This window comes from Cyrtonyx montezumae, unplaced genomic scaffold (assembly GCF_038088225.1).
Source record: "Cyrtonyx montezumae isolate F1298 unplaced genomic scaffold, pur_monq_1.0 scaffold_44, whole genome shotgun sequence".
Taxonomy (NCBI): Eukaryota; Metazoa; Chordata; class Aves; order Galliformes; family Odontophoridae; genus Cyrtonyx; species Cyrtonyx montezumae.
Window position 1 is genome coordinate 245,044 of NW_027072050.1, and position 17,279 is coordinate 262,322.

The following is a 17,279-nucleotide window of genomic DNA, read 5'->3' on the forward strand; positions in this document are numbered from 1 at the left end:
ACGCGGGGGCGATGCCGGGACGGGTCGGGGCACGGCTGCGTGGGACGGCACGGGCACGTCGGGTCCTGCCAGGCTGTGCCATGTGGGCAGGGAGAACGGGGGGAGTGGGCTGCTCCACTGCCACGTGGGTACTGTGCACCCATTTGGGTCCCAAAGTACAGTTTGGGCACCCCGGTGTGGTCTGGGAACCCCTGAGTGGTTTGGGCATCCCAGTATGGATTGGGTACCCCAGGATGGCTTGGGTGCCCCAGTATAATTTGAACACCCCAGTACGGTGTGGGCACCCCAGTATAGGTTGGGTACCCCAGTACAGTTTGGATGCCCCAGTATGGTTTGGGTATCCCAGTACAGTTTGGGAACCCCAGCACAACTTGTGTACCCCAGTATGGTGTGGGCACTGCAGTATGGTTTTGGCAACACATTGTGGTTCCAGCACCCCACACCTTTTCCATCCCATAACCGTTTCATCCCTCTGCCGTGGTTTTGTCACCCCACTGTTGGGTTTTACACCCCGGTACCGTTCTTTGCACCCCATCACAGTGCTGGCACTGCACCGTGGCCTCTGCAGCCTGGGGCAGTGTCAGCATCCGACCATGGCTTTGCAACCAGAGCGGTTTTGCACCCCACTGTTGGGTTTTGCACCCCCACTGTTGGGTTTTGCACCCCCACTGTTGGGTTTTGCACCCCCACTGTTGGGTTTTGCACCCCTTTTGCACCCCAGTGTGTCGTAGCACTGCAGCTGAGGGCTCCCCACGCGTCCCCATGGACGCAGCACATCCCGGTGTCCCCCTCACGTGGGCAGGATGGGGTCCACGTGGCTGTGTCCCATGGGATCTCCCCACTGATATCACAGCCGCCCCACAGCGTGCCTTACACCAGGTCTGGGGATGCTGACCTTTTGCTGTCCCCAGGAGCAAACGGCACAAGTCTGGCTCCATGGAGGACGACATCGACACGAGCCCCGGCGGCGAATACTACACCTCCTCCAACTCACCCACGAGTAGCAGCCGCAACTGGACAGAGGACATGGAAGGGGGTAGGTGTGGGGCTGCCGTGGGGCACAGCGGGTCGAGGTCCCCTGCAGAGGCTGTGGTGCTCCTGTAGGACCCCCTGTGACAGCGAAGGAGCTCTGTGTTGGTGCAGTGCTGTGGGGCCTTTGGGTCAGAGCTGTTGCCAGCCCCCCATGTAGACACAGACCCCTTATAGGTGCCATGGGGTTGCTGTAGGCCCCCCATTTCCTATAGGAACTCCCCAATTTAGGGACACATCCTCCATGGGATTACTGTAGGACCCTTCCCATTTAGGCACAGGCTCTCTATGGGGCCAGCCCCACACCAGCCTCTCCCAGCCCCACAGCTGCCGCGTGCACTGCAGACAGATTTCTTTCTTGCTTTGCTTTTTTTTTTTTTCCCTTTCCTGTCTAGACAGCCCCAATTAGCTGTTCATTAAGAAAAAAGGGGGGCTGGGATGGGTTGGGCTAATTAAAGCGATGCTGCGGGGCTGGCACGGCAGCTCCCACGCCCCAGGGCACCTTATGGGCAGCTGAGCCCCCCCTGCTTTCATCTCCCCCCATCCCACCCCACTCCCCAACAGCAGGACAGGATCCGGCCCAGCCCCACACCCCATGGACCCCATCCCACAGCTGTGGGGTGCCTGGGGAGCGGTGCTGGGGGCACGGAGCCCATCAGGGAGATGAATGGGATTTTGTGTGCAGTGGGAGAAAAACCTCTCCCAATGGGGTCTCCATTCCAGAGGGGTATTGTCCTGTTGGTGACAACCCCAAGTATTCGTGGGTCCGTTCCCCCATGCCTGCTGTAGGTCACCTTGCTGCCCCTCCACGAGCTTGGCTGCCCTAAATATGGGGCCAGCTCCACAGCTGCCCCCATAGCCCATATGGTCTGGGCACTGTGCTCTCTGTGTCCAGAGAACTGTGCCCCATATGGGCTGGGAACTGCTTTGTATGGACAGAGAACTGTGTCACATATGGACTGGGCACTGTGCCCTACGAGGAGCAGGGACTGTGCCCAGCGTGTGCAGGGTCTGTGCCCCATATAGACAGGGCTCCATGCCCCATATGGGCTAGAGAGTGTGCCCTATATAGGCCTGGGACTGTGCCGCATACAGAAGAGTCACGTACCCTATATGGTCCCCTAGCTGTTCCCCGTTTATCCCAGGGACTGCGCTCCATACGTAGCAGGGAGTGTGCCAAATACTGGTCAGGGATTGTGCCCCAAATAGGCCACGGTCTGTGCCCCATATGGGCCGAGGACTGTGCTCGGTATGGGCTGGGGACCATACCCTATATGGACCAGGGACTGAGCCCCATGTGGGCTGTGAAGAGTGCCCTATATGAACCAGGAACTACACCCTATATGAGCCAGGGTCTGTGCCCCCATGCCGTGAAGGGGGCAGGAGCCATGCGCGGGGGACAGGGGCAGGGTGGCAGTGTCCCGATGCCGTGGTGGGGGGGGGGGGCAGCGGGACGTGCTCGGCGTGGCGGGGGCTTTGCAGCAATCCCGTACTGGATGTTCCGGGAAATCCTCCTAACAGAGCGTCTCAGACAGAGCTAAACCCATTAGCGCAGCCCGGGCCAAATGGCCACGGCTAAAGCTGGGGGGGATTAACCCGCCCACCCCCGCGGTTCGTGGAGCCAGCGGCGAGCCCCGCATCCCCCCCCATGTCGGGGCTCTGTGGGTGCCCACGGCGCCATGGGGAGGGTGCAAGCCCGGCCCCACGGATGTGCACACACACACACACACACGCACACTCACTGCACACCCACGGACACACGCGTGCACAGCAGCATGCATGCGTGTAAGCTCAGACACACGCAGGCCTCCGGCGCACAGCTGCGCGCACACACTTGTGCTGCTGCACACCCACACACACACGCAGACACCCGAACGCGTGCAAGCACTGCACGCACACGCCCATCCCCGTGCACACATACACAGGCGCACAAACACACAACTGCTGCACACGCAACCGCTGCACGCTCAGCGTGCTGCTGCACCATGTGCACGCATGGCCCAGAGCTGCACCCCTCCATTGCACCCCATTGCCGTGGGGTGCTCGCCCCCTAACGCCGCCCCTCCTCCCCCCCCGGCCCCACAGGCATCTCCCCCAACGTGAAGACAGAGATGGACAAATCGCCCTTCAACAGCCCCTCGCCGCAGGACTCCTCGCCCCGCCTGAGCAGCTTCACGCAGCACCACCGTCCCGTCATCGCGGTGCACAGCGGTGAGCACGGGGCGCTGCGGGGTGACACGGGGTCCCCCCGTGGGCTCGCGGTGACGCTGTCCCCTCCCTCCGCCCCTCGTCCTCCCCGTTGTCCCTGCAGGTATCGCTCGCAGCCCGCACCCTTCGTCCACGCTGCATTTCCCCACCACCTCGATTCTCCCCCAGACGGCCTCCACCTACTTCCCGCACACGGCCATCCGCTACCCGCCTCATCTCAACCCGCAGGACCCTCTGAAAGATCTCGTCTCGCTGGCCTGCGACCCGTCCAACCAGCAGCCCGGACCGGTAAGGGTCCCACATCCCAGCACCGGTCCCACCACACGGACACGGCCACCCCGGGGGGACACGGCCACCCCAGGGGGACACGGCCGTCCCATGGGGACGTGGTCCCCAGGAGCAGCGTCGCATGGCTGAGGGGATTCGTGCTGTCGTCGCATGGGGACGTGGGGTGTGACACAGTGGGGTGTGACACCGTGGGGTGTGACGCCGTGGGGTGTGACGCCGTGGGGTGTGACGCCGTGGGGCGATGTGTGGCGTGCCGGCACTAGGGGCTGAGTGGCCCCGGGTGAGCACCAGCAATGAGTTCAGTGTGGAAATGGAGTCGGCGCTTTGGTGGTTGGTGATGGGGTTGTGGGGCTGAGCCGTCGCGTGGAGTGGGGAGGGGTCGGTGGGGGGGGCACCGTGGAGGGGCCGTGGGGGTGAGAGCGTCTGCGGAGAGGCACCGTCCTGGAGCTCAGTGCGCTCCGTGCGCCCGTGCAGCGGTCGGGGACCCGTCGGCCCGCGCCGTGCCGCGTCCTGCTGGGGGTGCTGTGGGTGGTGGGGTGCTCCCGTGCGCCTGTCCCTGCCCCGGGCACGTCCCACACTGAGCACCCTCTGCACAAACCAGCACCCGTGCACCCATCAGCCTTCACACCCCACCCCGTGTGTGCCCGTCACGCCGTGCGCTCTGTGATCCCTGCAGCCTCACCTCGACGACGTGCATCTGTGTGCCGCGTGTGTGCCATGCTGTGCACCCCGTGCGCGCACTGTGCCGTTCACCCATCCCCCCATGCACCCAGCACCCCGTGCACCCCATTCTCCCATCATCCTGCATGCCCAGCACTCTGCGTCCTATGCACCGTGCACCCAGCTTGCATCCCATGCACTCATCGTCCTGTGTGCTCTGTGCACCCCCAGCACCCCGTGCACCCTGTGCACACAGCACGCCGTGCACCCAGCATCATGATCACCGTGCAGCCAGCACCCCGTGCACCCCACGCACCGTGCAGCCAGCACCCCATGCACACAGCACCCCGTGCAGCGAGCACCCCATGCACCTTGTACACCGTGCATCCAGTACCCCATGCATGCCATACACCCAGCACCCTATGTCCCCCATGCACCCGGCTCCCCCTCCACCCCGTGCACCCAGCTCCCAGCCCCAGGCTCCATTTGCACCAAGACCAGCGGTGACCTCGATCCCTGCAAGGCCTGCGTCCCGCGGCTCCGTCACTGAACACAGAGGGTCCCAGGGACCCCCTGCCCATCCCCCCCCAAGGGACTGACACCACAGTGGGGGGCACAGCCGCCCATCCACGCAGGGCAGGGCCGGTGGAGGATGGATCGAGGCCGGCAGTGTGATTCCTCCACCCTGTGACCCCCAGGTGGGGTCTCACCGGCACCGTCAGCTCTGAGACCCAGCAAACTCGTGCCACCGAGGGCCACGCCGCCCTCCCTAATGCCTCTGTGCTGTTTTTTGTGTTCTGTGTCTGTGTTGTGTCCCCAGTTAAATGGAAGTGGTCAAGTGAAAGTGCCCAGCCACTACCTGCCCACTCAGATGCTGGCACCGCCACCTCCCCCCGGCATGCCCCGCTTGGCCGTCTCTCCTGACACCAAATCCACCACGACAACTTCGGAGGGAGGGACGACCTCACCGACGTCACCCAGTAAGCACCCCCGCGGCGCCCGCCCACCGCCGGCCCCCTCCTCCTCCAGGATGAGTGCCACGAGTTTGCCAGGTCTCGGGCAGGGCGATGATGGGGCGCGCGGCGCCCCGTTCTTCCCACCCCCCCACGGTGGCTTGGGGGGGCTTGCGGTTGGTCCTGTGGACCAGCAGCGGCCTCATGGCCCCCCTGGGAGGCCGGCGGAGCAGGACAAGGCGGCGGAGCTGTGAGCCCAGGGGGGGCCCCTCCGTGCCTCAGTTTCCCCAGCGGTGCTGTGGGGATGGTGTGGCGCTGGGCTTAGGGAGGGGGGGCCCAGATAGTGGGGGCCCCACTGGCTGCGGGGCGATGCTGGAGTGGGACCCCCCCCAGATGTCAACGCTGCTCTTCATTAGTGGTGGCTAATGAGCTCAGCCCACTGTGCTCTGTTCCGGGGGATTCTGCTGCGTTGGGCCGCGGGCTCTGGGGCGTGCTGTGGCCGTGGGGGACGTCCCCGTGTCACTGTGCCGAGGGGACACAGCCAGCAGATCCGTGGGCTGCTGTCCCCAGGTGCCAGCACCGGAGCGTGGGCGCTGATTGTGGCATGAGTGTTTCGTGGTGGGATGTGACCAAGGGCACAGCATGTGGGCTGAGATCGTGGTCGCTGGGAGGGGGCTGGGCAGTGCCAGTCCCCCCCAGGAGCAGGATGGCTGTCCCCCGGGAGACAGAGCCCTCTGTCACCACCTCCGTGGGGTCCCAGCACTGGACCCCATCCCGTGGTGGGTGCTGCGTGGCACCGTGCTGAGCGGCTCTGCCGTGGGGCCGGGCACATCCCCCAGCTCCGGGTGCCCGGGATGCCCGTCCCTGCAGCGGGGTTTGTTGGCAGTGCCACGCACAGCCCCGTTAATCAGCTCTCGTTTGTTCCCCAGCCTACTCTGCACCAGGCACGCCCCCTGCGAACCGTTCCTTCGTGGGATTAGGACCAAGGGATCCTGGGAGTATCTATCAGGCACAGGTGAGATGGGGCGGGTGTTGTGGGGACCCTCCTGCCCTCAGCCCGTGTGGTGCCAGTGTGAGGGTCACTGCCGTGGGCACCGTGCTGTGATGCTGCTCAGTGGGCATTGCTGCTGTGGTGGTGTGACCGCGGGCATTGCAACAGAGGGCGTTGCAGTAGCATCACTGCTGTGATGCTGCAGCTGTGGGCATCGCTGACGTGGCATTACAGCTGTGGACGTTGCAGCACTGGGCATCCCTGCCATGGTGCTGCAGCTGTGGGCATTGCAGCCGTGGTACTGCAACAATAGGCATTGCAGCACCGGGCATTGCTGCTGTGGTACTGCAACTGTGGGCTTTGCATCAGTGGGCACTGCTGCTGGGAGCGTTGCTGCTGTAGCACCGATGGCGTGGCACTGCAGCCGTGACGCTGCTGCCACGTGTGTCACCACGTGGGCACCACTGCTGTGCTGCTGTCACCGCTTCGGGCATCGCCGTCGTGGGGCAGTGCTGCTGTGAGCATCGCGGCCGTGGGGATCTGTGCTGTGGGCATCGCCGCCGTCCGACCGCCGCCGTGGGCACCGCCACCCCCGTGGGCATTGTCACCGCAGTGTCCCCAGCGTGGGTGCAGTGTGAGCTGGGGGTCTCCAGGTGACCCCCGGGGCCATCTGCGCCGTACCACCGCGACGCGGTGGGCACCCCACGCCGTGTCCCCTGCCGCGTGCCACCCCCGGCGGTGGCTCTGAGTGTCCCCCAAATGTGGGTTTGGGTCGGAGTTGGGGGGGGGGAGGTGGGGGGGGGTGACGCGTTGGGGATGCGGCGGTTGGCTGAGACCCGGCGCGCTCGGTTCACGTGTGGTGGGGCCGGGAAGGGTTAAGGGAAGCGGAGGCCCCCGGGCTGTCTCGTTGCCAACGGAAACCAGACATGAGGTCATCGGGGATGAACTTGGACTTGGGGCGGCTGGAGACAATGGGAGAGCGGTGGGGGGCCCCCGCCCCACCACCCCTGCGCTGGGGACAGCGCTGTCCCCAAGGGCTGAGCCCTGCGGGTGTCACTGCACCGCCTCCGATGGGGTGAAGCCGTCCCCGGAATCGCCGTGGGGAGGGGGGGGAGCAGCATGGGGCGCGGTGGCCCCAAAATGGGGATTTAAGCAGTGGGGTGACGCTGATGGGGACGGCGTGGGGACGCTGGGGACCTGTCTGTCTTGCTGCTGGCACCGGGGAAAGCTGCGTTGGGGACATGGGGACATGGGGACACGGGGATGAGGAGGGGCACAGTGACACAGGGATGTAGGGATATGGAGGTGGCACAGTGACATGGGGACATCTGGGGGGCGCAGAGCTGTGGGGACATGGAGAGCACAGTGATGTGAGGACTTGGGGATGTGGGGACGTTGAGGAGCACAGTGACGTGGGGATGTGGAGACGTGGGGCGCAGGGACACGGGGACATGGAGGGACTTGCAGGGAGCACAGAGACATAGAGACGTGGGACATGAAGGGAGCAATGACATGGGGACATGGAGGGGGCACAGTCACCTATGGGGACATGAAGGGACTTGGAGGTAGCACAGTGATGTGGGGACATGGGGATGTGGAGGGGCCACAGTCACGTGGGGCACAGTGACATGAGGACACGGAGGGGCACAGAGGCACGGGGTCATGAGTGGAGCAGGGTGACACAGGGACGCGGGGACATGACATGAGAGGTCCTGGGTGTGCGCTACCCCAGCACATCTGGGCATGAAGTGCCAGCGCAGTGGGGACAGTGGCGTGGGGGCCTTTAGACGTGGCACAGTGACACCGAGCGAGGGTGTGTCCCCCCACCCCCACACGGGGAAACCGAGGCCCGGGGCTGTGGGGCACAGCACTAACGCCGCCTCTCCTTCTCTCCGCAGTCCTGGTACCTGGGATAGCGCGGCCGTGCCACCCTTCGCTCCCTTCTCCTCTGCTTTAGGCACCCTGAGAGGACCCCCCCCCGGCGCAGAGCCCCCGGCGGACAGCACGCGTTAACCACGACTGCGACGACGACAACGACGACGACGACAAAGCAAAAACCCCCATCACCCCATCCCATCCCGTCCCATCCCATCGCATCCCGGACGGAATGAGAAGAGGGAAAGGAAAAAGAAGGAAGGTTCGAACTTTGGTTTTTTTGGTTTTTGTGGTTTTTTTTTTTTTTTTGGAAAAAGAAAGAAAAAAAAAACGACGACGACAGAAAAGCCAAAAACAAAAACGACAAAAAAAAAACAGCCAAACCAACAAAACGGTGAAAAAAAACCAACAAAAAAAAACGAGGAAAAAAACAAACGGACAAAAAATCGCCCGACGAGGACCTTTACCCCCCCCCCCCTCCACGCACCGCCCCACCCCCACCCCCACCCCCACCCCCACCCGGCGATGAGAGCGATGGGGCTGAGACCCGACGCAGCTCGTGACGGCGGTGGCCCCGCGGGGCGCAGCGCTGCGGCTCTTCGCTTCTCACCTCTACGTGAGTAAAATGAACAAAGCCCCCCCGGCCCCACCGCACCCCCGGAGCCGTGGGGGGAGGGGGCTGTGGGGCAGTGACACGAGGGGCGTGGGGGGTTGGGGCCGCGCTCGCCGTCGCGTGGCTCTTCCGTTGCGCCGTGGGGACGCGGTGGCACCGTCACGCGGGGATGCGGCGACGTGGGCTTGCAGAGGGGGGACGTGGGGTGGGGACGCTCCTGGTGCTGTCCCCGCGTGGGGGGGCGCGGGGAGGGGGGCTGGGGGGGGACGCCGCTCACCCGTTGCTCTGCAGTGCCCCGCAGCGTGCACGGCCCGCAGCCCCGCGCGTCCCCGCGTGCCCGAGCTATGCATTCCTGTGGACAGGTATCGCGTGGACTCGCGACGAGAGAGAGATTGAGAGAAACTGAGAGAGAGAGAGAGAGAGAGAGAGAGAGGGATCGATTGTGTTGCACATTTTTGTAGGAAATGCACTTTGAAGAGGGAAGCGGGAAAAAAAAAATGAGAAAGGAAAAAAAAAAAAGGAAAAAGAAAAAAAAAATCACAACGGAAGGGAGGAAGAGGAGGAGGAGGAGGAGGAGGAGGAGGAGGAGGAGGAGGAGGAGGAGGAGGAGGAGCCCGGCGCTGCTGTGCTGGGGCGGATGGTTTGGGGATTTTGGGGTGGTTTTTTTTTTTGGGTTTTTTTTTTTTTTTTTTTTTTGAATTGCAAAAACGATGGAGGAAAGGAGGAGAGCAAAGGCACTGCAGAGCCCCCCGGAGCACCCCCCCACACACCCCCCCCCATTGCTTCAAGTGCCTGAATCCCCCGTGGTGGGGCTGGGAGGTGACGAAGGCCCTGCACCGGGCACTGCACGGCTGCAGCAGACCCTGCGCGGCAGTGAGCATTGCACGCCCGTGCTGGTGCAATCGCACGCCCACTTCGGAGCATTGCGTATCGTTGCACTGAGCATTGCTGTGCCAGAGTGGAGCGTCAGTTCTCCAGCCCTGGAGCACTGCACGTCCACCTCAGAGCACTGCACGCTGCTGCCAAGCGGGCAGAGCATCGTGCTGCAGCACCGCGCAGCTGAGCACCAGAGCTTGGCACACCAGTGACACTCGTTGCACGCCCGCCCCCGAGCATTGCTGTGCTCGGATTTGGCTGGAGCATCGCACACCAGCACTGGAGCATCTCTTGCTGGTACTGAAGCATTGCAAACCGACACCCAGGCGTCACCTGCAGCACCAAAGCATCTCACACTGACTCGAGAGCATTGCACTCCAGAACCACAGCACTGCAAACTGGAACCAGAGCACTGCAAACTGGAACCAGAGCACTGCAGACTGGAACCAGAGCACTGCAGACTGGAACCAGAGCATTGCACGCTGACCCCAGAGTATAAGACCCAGCGGTGTCCCCGTCCCACGGAGGAGATCACTGTGCCCACGTGGGGGCTGTGGGGGCTGTGCCACCCCACGGGCAGTGCCTTAGAGCAGAGGGAGCTGACACGTGGTCCCCGTGGATGAGAAGGACAGCGAAGGCCCCAAGGGACACCGTTGTGTCCCCCAGGCACCGCCACCACCCTGGTTGTCACCGTCACAATGGGGCAGAGTGCTCCTGGAGCCGACCCACTGGACCCATGGACTCCAGAGACCCCACAGCCCCCATATGGGCCCCACAGATGCCGTGAACACCAGAGACCCCATGGGTTAAACAGATCCCGTGGACCTCATGGGCTCCTCAGACCCCATGGATCCCACAGACTCCATCAATCCCACAGATCCCACGGACCCCAAAGACCTCACAGAGCCCACAGATGCCATGGACTCACAGACTCTATGGACCTCACAGACCCATGGACCCCACACATCTCATCAGTCCCACAGACCCCTTGGATCCCATAGACTCTACAGACCCATGGATCTCATAGGCCCCCGTGGAACTCACAGACCCACATGGATCCCATAGACTCTGCAGACCCCATGGACCCCATGGACCCGACAGACTCCAGGGACCCTGTGGATCCCATAGACTCTACAGACTCCATGGAACCCACAGATGCCATGGACTCCATGAACCCCACAGCCTCCATGGACCCCATAGACCCTACAGCCTCTACGGACCCCATGGGCCCCCTGGATCTCACAGCCTCCATGAGACCCCATTGACCCCACAGATGCCACGGACCCCAGTGGATCCCACAGACCCCATGGACCCCATAGGCTCTACAGACCCACAGATCCCATGGACCTCACGGACCCCACAGCCTCCATAGATCCCATGGACTCCATGGACACCATGAATCCCATATACGACACCATGAATCCCATATACCCCAGAGATGCCATGGACCCTACAGCCTCCACAGACCCCATGGACCTCACAGACCCCACAGATGCCACGGACCCCATGGACCCCACAGCCTCCATGGATCCCATCAACCCCACAGACCCCATGGACCCCATGGATCCCATATATCCCACAGGTGCCATGGACCCCATGGATCTCATAGACTCTACAGACCCACAGACCCCACGGACCCCACGGAGCGCCCGTTCCCGCTCTGCAGCGCCGCTGTGGGGAATGCAGTGATGCAATGAACCCCGGGGAAAAAATCCTCCAAAAAATCACAGCCCCACCCCAAAAAAAGCCCCACCAAAAAGAGCACGGAGAGAAAACAGCGCTTATGGTGCAGAGGGGAACTTTGGGGTTTGGGGTTTTTTTAGGGAGATGAGAAAAGCGTTAAAAAAAAAAAAAAAGGACAAAAAAAAAGCAGAAAAGCGGACAATAATAATAATAATAATAATGATGATTAGTGATTAATGATGCAGAGGAGTGCATGGTGCTTCAGGGGCGGATGGCTGACGCTGTGCATGGCAAAGACCGCGTTCCCGCCCCTCCCCCCCCCCCATCCCGGAAAAGAGGAAAAAAAAAAAAAAAAAAGAAGACAAAAAAAAAAAAAGACTGAAAAAGTAAAAAAAAAAAAAAAGAAGAAAAAAAAAACCGCGGTTTTTCTTTTTTTTTTTTCCGATTTTTTTTTTCTCGATTTTTCCTGATTTGCACGAAGTTTTTGTACCACGTGATGTGCCTTGTCGCCTCCCGAGGGCCCCGCGGCCGCGCTGCACAGGAGGAGCTGCATGCTGACGGGGGGGTGGGGGGGCTGTGGTGGGGGGAGGGGGGTTTGGGGGGGTCCCGCCCGCCCCCCCGTCTCTGCATGTCGCGTTGCGCGCTGGGGCCGTTCCGTTTGTTCCCATTCTTCTTTCGGCGAACCCGTTTTTTTGGCTGTGCCCCCCCTCCCCAACCCCACACCTGGACCCCCCCCCCCCCGCCCCAACTCCTCCTCCTCTTCTTCCTCCTCGTATACGTCTTCCAGACTGAGTGCGTCCTGTCCGAACACACCGAATATGCAATACCCCCTCCTGGTTTTGTAAGGGGGGGGGGCGGGGGGGGGTTGCAGCCCCTTTGCTTCGCCTCTTATTTCCCTTCCTGATTTTAATGGGGGGGGGGGTGTTTTTTAATTTTTTTTAATTATTATTATTTTTTTTTTTTTTTTGCTTCGAAGCAACCAAAGGTGGCGAGGGGGGCGGGGGAGAGCGGGGGGGGTACAGCGGGAGACCCTCCCCTCCCCAGTATCACCCAGCGTTTGGGTGCAGGGGGTCATGGGGGTGTGTCCCCCCCCCTCCAACTAAGAGCGGTGCCGGGGGCAGCTCTCGGTGCAGGATTTAAACCGTGTGAATGTATTGTGCCCCCCCCCCGCCCCCGCAATGGGACGCAGCCCCGTTCCCTCCAACCGGGAATCCCAACCTCCCTCCCCCCCACCCCCAAAAAAAAAAAAAATACGGATTTTGCCTTAAAACCACGCGGCTGAGGACCGACGCGGGTTGTGACACCAATGGGGCACTGTTCTGACCCCCGGGGGGGGGCGATGTTGAGGTGGGGGGACCGGGAGAGGGATCGGGAAAAGAGAAAAGAAAAAAAAGGAATCGGGGAGGGGGGGGGGGGAATAAATCGAGGAAAATAATTAAAAACTTCTTAAAAAGAAGGAAAAAAGGCCAAAATTAATTCCGTTTTAAAACGGAAGGGGGGGGGGGGGAGAAAAAGAGTATTAATTTCTGACCCGTGAGTGCTCCCCCTTCCCCCTCCCCGCCCCGAACCCCCCCCCCGCCCCGGTTTGGGGTTTTCGGGGTGGGGGGAGCGCAGGCGCCCCTCGGGCAGGGCTGACCCCACCGCTCCCCCTGGCTCCCACCCCACGCGTGGGGCCTCCCCGCTCCGCCGCTGCCTTCGCCTCCTGGGACGAGGGGGGGCACAGCCCCTCCCCCCCAATCATCAACCAGAACCCGCCCTCGGCAAGAAAAGCACCTTAAAAACATTTTCAAAAGGCAAAAAAAGTAAAAAGACATAAAATCATGGAGAACCCCCCCCCCCCGGTCCCTCCCCCCCCCCAATTTTGGGGCTTCCGGGGTGGGGGGAGTACTGTTTGCACTGCTCCGCACTCCCTCCCCCGAGTAAGGGAATATGCAACCCCCCCCCTTCCAAAAAGGGGTATGTGGGGAGACGGGGGGGGGGGGGGGGAATTGGGGGGTGCCCGCTGCGGGGGGGGGGGGCATTGCTCCGGCCCCCCCTCCCCCCGGAGTCACTGCAGTGATTTGGCAGAGTGGAGCACAGTGATTTGTTGGGGGGGGGCACCCCTCAGTCAGCGCTTTGTGGGGGGGGGGAGCTTTGGGATGGGGAGGGGTGACACACACACACACACACACACACACAGTGGGCTGCCCCCCCCCCCCCCCCCAGCATCGCTCTCATGCACTACAGCCCCGGGAGGGGTCCACATTTTGGGTGGGAAAGAGAGAAAAAAATATTTAAAATTAAAAAAAAAATTAAAATAAATAAAAACCCGAAACGGCATTAAAAAAAATAATAATGCAAAACAAAAAAAAACACAAAGAGAAAAAAAAAGACAAAAAAAAAAAAAAGAGCTCTACATAACGGACCGTGTACAGATCTCCGTATTATCTGCGCTATGTATCTCTCTCTGGGTGTGGGGGTGGCGGGGGGCGGGGGGGGCCGCAGTCGGTACTGGGGTGCGCGGTGCTCTTCCTCAGCTCCATCCTTCGGTTTCTTTTGGTGTCCTTTTATTTCTTATTTTTATTCCCTTTGCGATAATGGGGGTGGGTTGGTGTGGGGGGGGAAGAAATAATAATAAAAAAAGGATGAAAAAATAAAGAGTGGGGGGGTGTGGAAAGGGCTGGGGGGGGGGGGGGGAATTAAGGCCCGGAGCGCGTGCGGCCGGCAGCCAACGACAGCGATACCAAAAATGCCACGCAGTGCCTCGCCGCCGCCCGCCGCGCCCGGGGCCGGACCCCCCCCTGCTCTTCCCCACCCCCCGGGCCCCCCCATTGCTGGGGGGGGGGGCGAGAGGTGTTTATGTGCAGCTCATGGTGCAGTTCGTATTGCAGTGCACATTGCAGTTTGTATGGCAGCACAAATTGCGTTTTCTGTTGCAGCTCACCCTCACCCTGCAGCTTGCATTGCAGCTTTCATTGCATCACACCCTGCAGCTTGCATTGCAGCTCACCTTGCAGCTTGCATTGCATCACACCCTGCAGCTTGCATTGCATCACACCTTGCAGCATGCATTGCAGCTCACCCTGCAGCTTGCATTGCATCACACCTTGCAGCTTGCATTGCAGCTCACCCTGCAGCTTGCATTGCATCACACCTTGCAGCTTGCATTGCAGCTCACCTTGCAGCTTGCATTGCAGCTCACCTTGCAGCTTGCATTGCAGCTCACCTTGCAGCATGCATTGCATCACACCTTGCAGCATGCATTGCAGCTCACCCTGCAGCTTGCATTGCAGCTCACCCTGCAGCTTGCATTGCATCACACCTTGCAGCTTGCATTGCAGCTCACCTTGCAGCTTGCATTGCAGCTCACCTTGCAGCTTGCATTGCAGCTCACCCTGCAGCTTGCATTGCAGCTCACAGCAGAGCTCCCATTCCATCCCATTGCAACTCGCATTGCAGCTCACCTTGCAGTTTATATTGCAGCTCATTGTAGTTTATGTGACCATTCACATCGCAGCTCGTATTGCAGTGCACATTGCTGCTTGTTTTGCAACTCCAATTGCAGCTTATATTGCAGCTCGTATGGGAGCTCACAGTGGGATTCATATTGCCACTCACGTCGCAGTTCATATTGCAGCTCATGCATATTGCCATTCATATTGCCACTCAGATTGCAGCTCGTATTGCGATTTATCTTGCAGCTGATCTTGCAACTCCATTTAGATCACAGCTCGTATCGGAGCTCATTTTGCCATTTCTATTGCAGCTAATCTTGCAACTCAAACCAGTTTGTGTTGCAGCTCATATTGCAGTTTATACTGCAACTTGTACTGCAGTTCATATAGCAATTTATATTACAACTCACGATGGAGCTCATGGCAATTTATATTACAGCTTGTACTGCAATTTATATCGCAACTCGTACGTGGAACTCATACTGCAGTTTATATTGCCACTCGTTCTGCAGCTCCGATTGCAACCCAGATTGCAGTTTACATTGCAGCTCACGCGACAGTTTATACGGCAGTTCATACTGCAATGTACATGACATCTCAGACTGCAGTTTACATTGCAGTCTCTATCGCAGCACACGTTGGAGCTCCTTTTGCCACTTATCACACTGCAGCTTCCGTTGCGGTCCGTGTTGCAGCTCAGCTCGCAGCTCAAACCCCACTTGGCAGTGCAGCGCACGGTGCGGCTCGTCCTGCAGCTCGGGGCGCAGCGCACACCGCCGTGGTGCTGCACTCCTCCTTCCCCGCTGCACTTTACGCTGCAGCGCAGATCCGGCGCCGTCAGCGCCCGCCCCGCGAGCACTGAACCCGCGCTCCCAAAACGCGACCGCGCTGCAACGCTGCAATGCACACTGCCCCAACCCCCCCGGTCAGCCGCGCCCCCCCCCTCCTTCCCCCCCCCCCCCCCCCCACGGAGCTTCAGCCGCGCAAACCCCCATTGTATGCACCCCCCCCCCCACGTGACGATGGGTTTTTATTGTTGTTCTTTTCTCGCGAGATTTGAGGATTGTTGTTATTATTCTTTTTTCTTTTTTTTTTTTTGCCCCCCCCCCCGAAGCGATCCTCCCCTATGCAAAAAAAAAAAAAAAAAAAAACGAAAAGAAAAAAAAAAAAAGGAGGAGAAAAAAAAAAAAAGGAGAGGAAAAAAATATTAATAATAATAATTAAAAATTTAAAAAAAGGAGAAAAAAAAAACAAAAAAAAAAGACAAAAAAGACAAAAAAAAAAAATGTATAAAAATTAAACAAGCTCTGCTTCAACTCCACGCCGCCTCCGCGTCTCCTTCCGGGGGCCGCTGTGCTGCGTGGGCGCCCCCCACGCGTGGATGGGACAATGGGCGTAGGAACACGGGGGCGGACACGCGTGGGTGCAGCGGGGGAGCGGAGTCCGCACTGGGATGGAGTTGGGGGGCGGTGTCCCGCGTGGGTACCCCACGTGAGGAGTGGGGACACGCGTGGGTGATGCGGAGACATGGGAAAGGGGATCGGGGTGAGCTGAGGGCAGGTAGTGTCCTGCGTGGGTGTACCCACTCGAGACAGGGAAAAGGATGAGGAGAACGGGTACAGGGACAGTGGTGGAGAAGGACACACGGACACGCGTGGCTGCAGATCGGTTCCCGCGCGTGACCGCGCGTCGGGCGTTGCCCCGTCCACATCACCCCTCAGCCACGTGACATTCTCCCACCCACCCGCGTGACACCGCCCGACGGAGCCCCGCCTCCCTTCGGTGCCACAGTCACACCGCCCCCACGCGCTGTCCCCACGCGCACTGACACCACACCTCACTCTGCGGGCCGGCAGCTTTACTGGAGTACACACACAGTGTCCCCTCACCCACGGCCCGCACCGTCCACGCAGAACACGCGTGGGGCCAGGGCAGCCCCCTTCCCCACCCCCCCGCTCCATCCTGCAGCGATCCACGCCGCGTTTTCCCATCGGCCGACGCCGCCTCTCCGCAGCGCTCCGCAAAACGCGGCGTGGAACCGCGCGGCGTGGGCATTCCACGCATGTCACAGCGGCGTAGCTTTGCTTTTCTCCTGTTCGTCGTCTCTGTCCTTCTCGGCCGCGGCGTTGCTGTAGCGGCGTGCTCCAGGCTGCGGGGACAGGGGGGTCAGCACTGCGTTCCCGCTCGGGACACGCGTGGGTTTCCCACTAGCGCTCTCCGAAGGGAAAACCGCGTCAGCGGTGCAGTTGGGGCTGCAGTACCTGTGGATGGATCGCTGCTCCGAGCTGTCCTCCTGTTTTCTGCGTGGGGACATCGCGCGTGAGCGGCGCTCGGGGACAGCCCCACCCACCCCCTCCCCACACAGACCCACCTGCGCATCCGCAGCCGCCAGAGCCGCCCCACGAGCAGCATCACGAACACCACGAACAGGAACACCACCACCGCCGTGAGACCGATCAGCCACGGCTCCAGCTGCTGCGAGCCCACGGCTGGGGGCAGCGGGGGTGGGGACACGAGTGGGGGCGTGGACGTGGACAGAGGGAACAGGGACAGACGCGGGGACGGGCAATGGGAGGGGGACAGACGTGGGGACGGGCAGCGGGGACAGCGATGGCATGGGGATGGGGACTCAGGGGACAGGGATGGGGTCAGGGACAGAGGTGGGAATG

The 17,279-nt window shown here is 61.0% G+C and overlaps 2 protein-coding genes across 8 annotated transcripts in view; one reads left to right on the plus strand and one right to left on the minus strand.

Annotated features, from left to right (window-relative positions):
- NFIC (nuclear factor I C) overlaps positions 1–8,302 on the plus strand; it is a 35,790-nt gene extending 27,488 nt beyond the window's left edge. For 2 of the 7 annotated variants that reach the window (XM_065747338.1, XM_065747336.1), the window contains exons 6-11: positions 912–1,036; positions 3,115–3,240; positions 3,341–3,525; positions 5,006–5,165; positions 6,068–6,153; positions 8,028–8,302. In XM_065747338.1, the coding sequence (XP_065603410.1) occupies positions 912–1,036; positions 3,115–3,240; positions 3,341–3,525; positions 5,006–5,165; positions 6,068–6,153; positions 8,028–8,045 (700 nt within the window). In that variant the 3' untranslated portion in view covers positions 8,046–8,302. The remainder of the gene's footprint in view (positions 1–911; positions 1,037–3,114; positions 3,241–3,340; positions 3,526–5,005; positions 5,166–6,067; positions 6,154–8,027) is intronic. The other 5 variants (XM_065747337.1, XM_065747341.1, XM_065747340.1 and 2 more) reach the window with 5 other exon arrangements.
- An 8,090-nt stretch (positions 8,303–16,392) lies between these two features.
- The window catches only part of SMIM24 (small integral membrane protein 24), a 1,342-nt gene continuing 455 nt past the window's right edge, over positions 16,393–17,279 (minus strand). The window contains 3 exon segments of the mRNA XM_065747333.1: positions 16,393–16,752; positions 16,864–16,910; positions 16,982–17,099. Of these exon segments, the coding sequence (XP_065603405.1) occupies positions 16,676–16,752; positions 16,864–16,910; positions 16,982–17,099 (242 nt within the window). The 3' untranslated portion in view covers positions 16,393–16,675.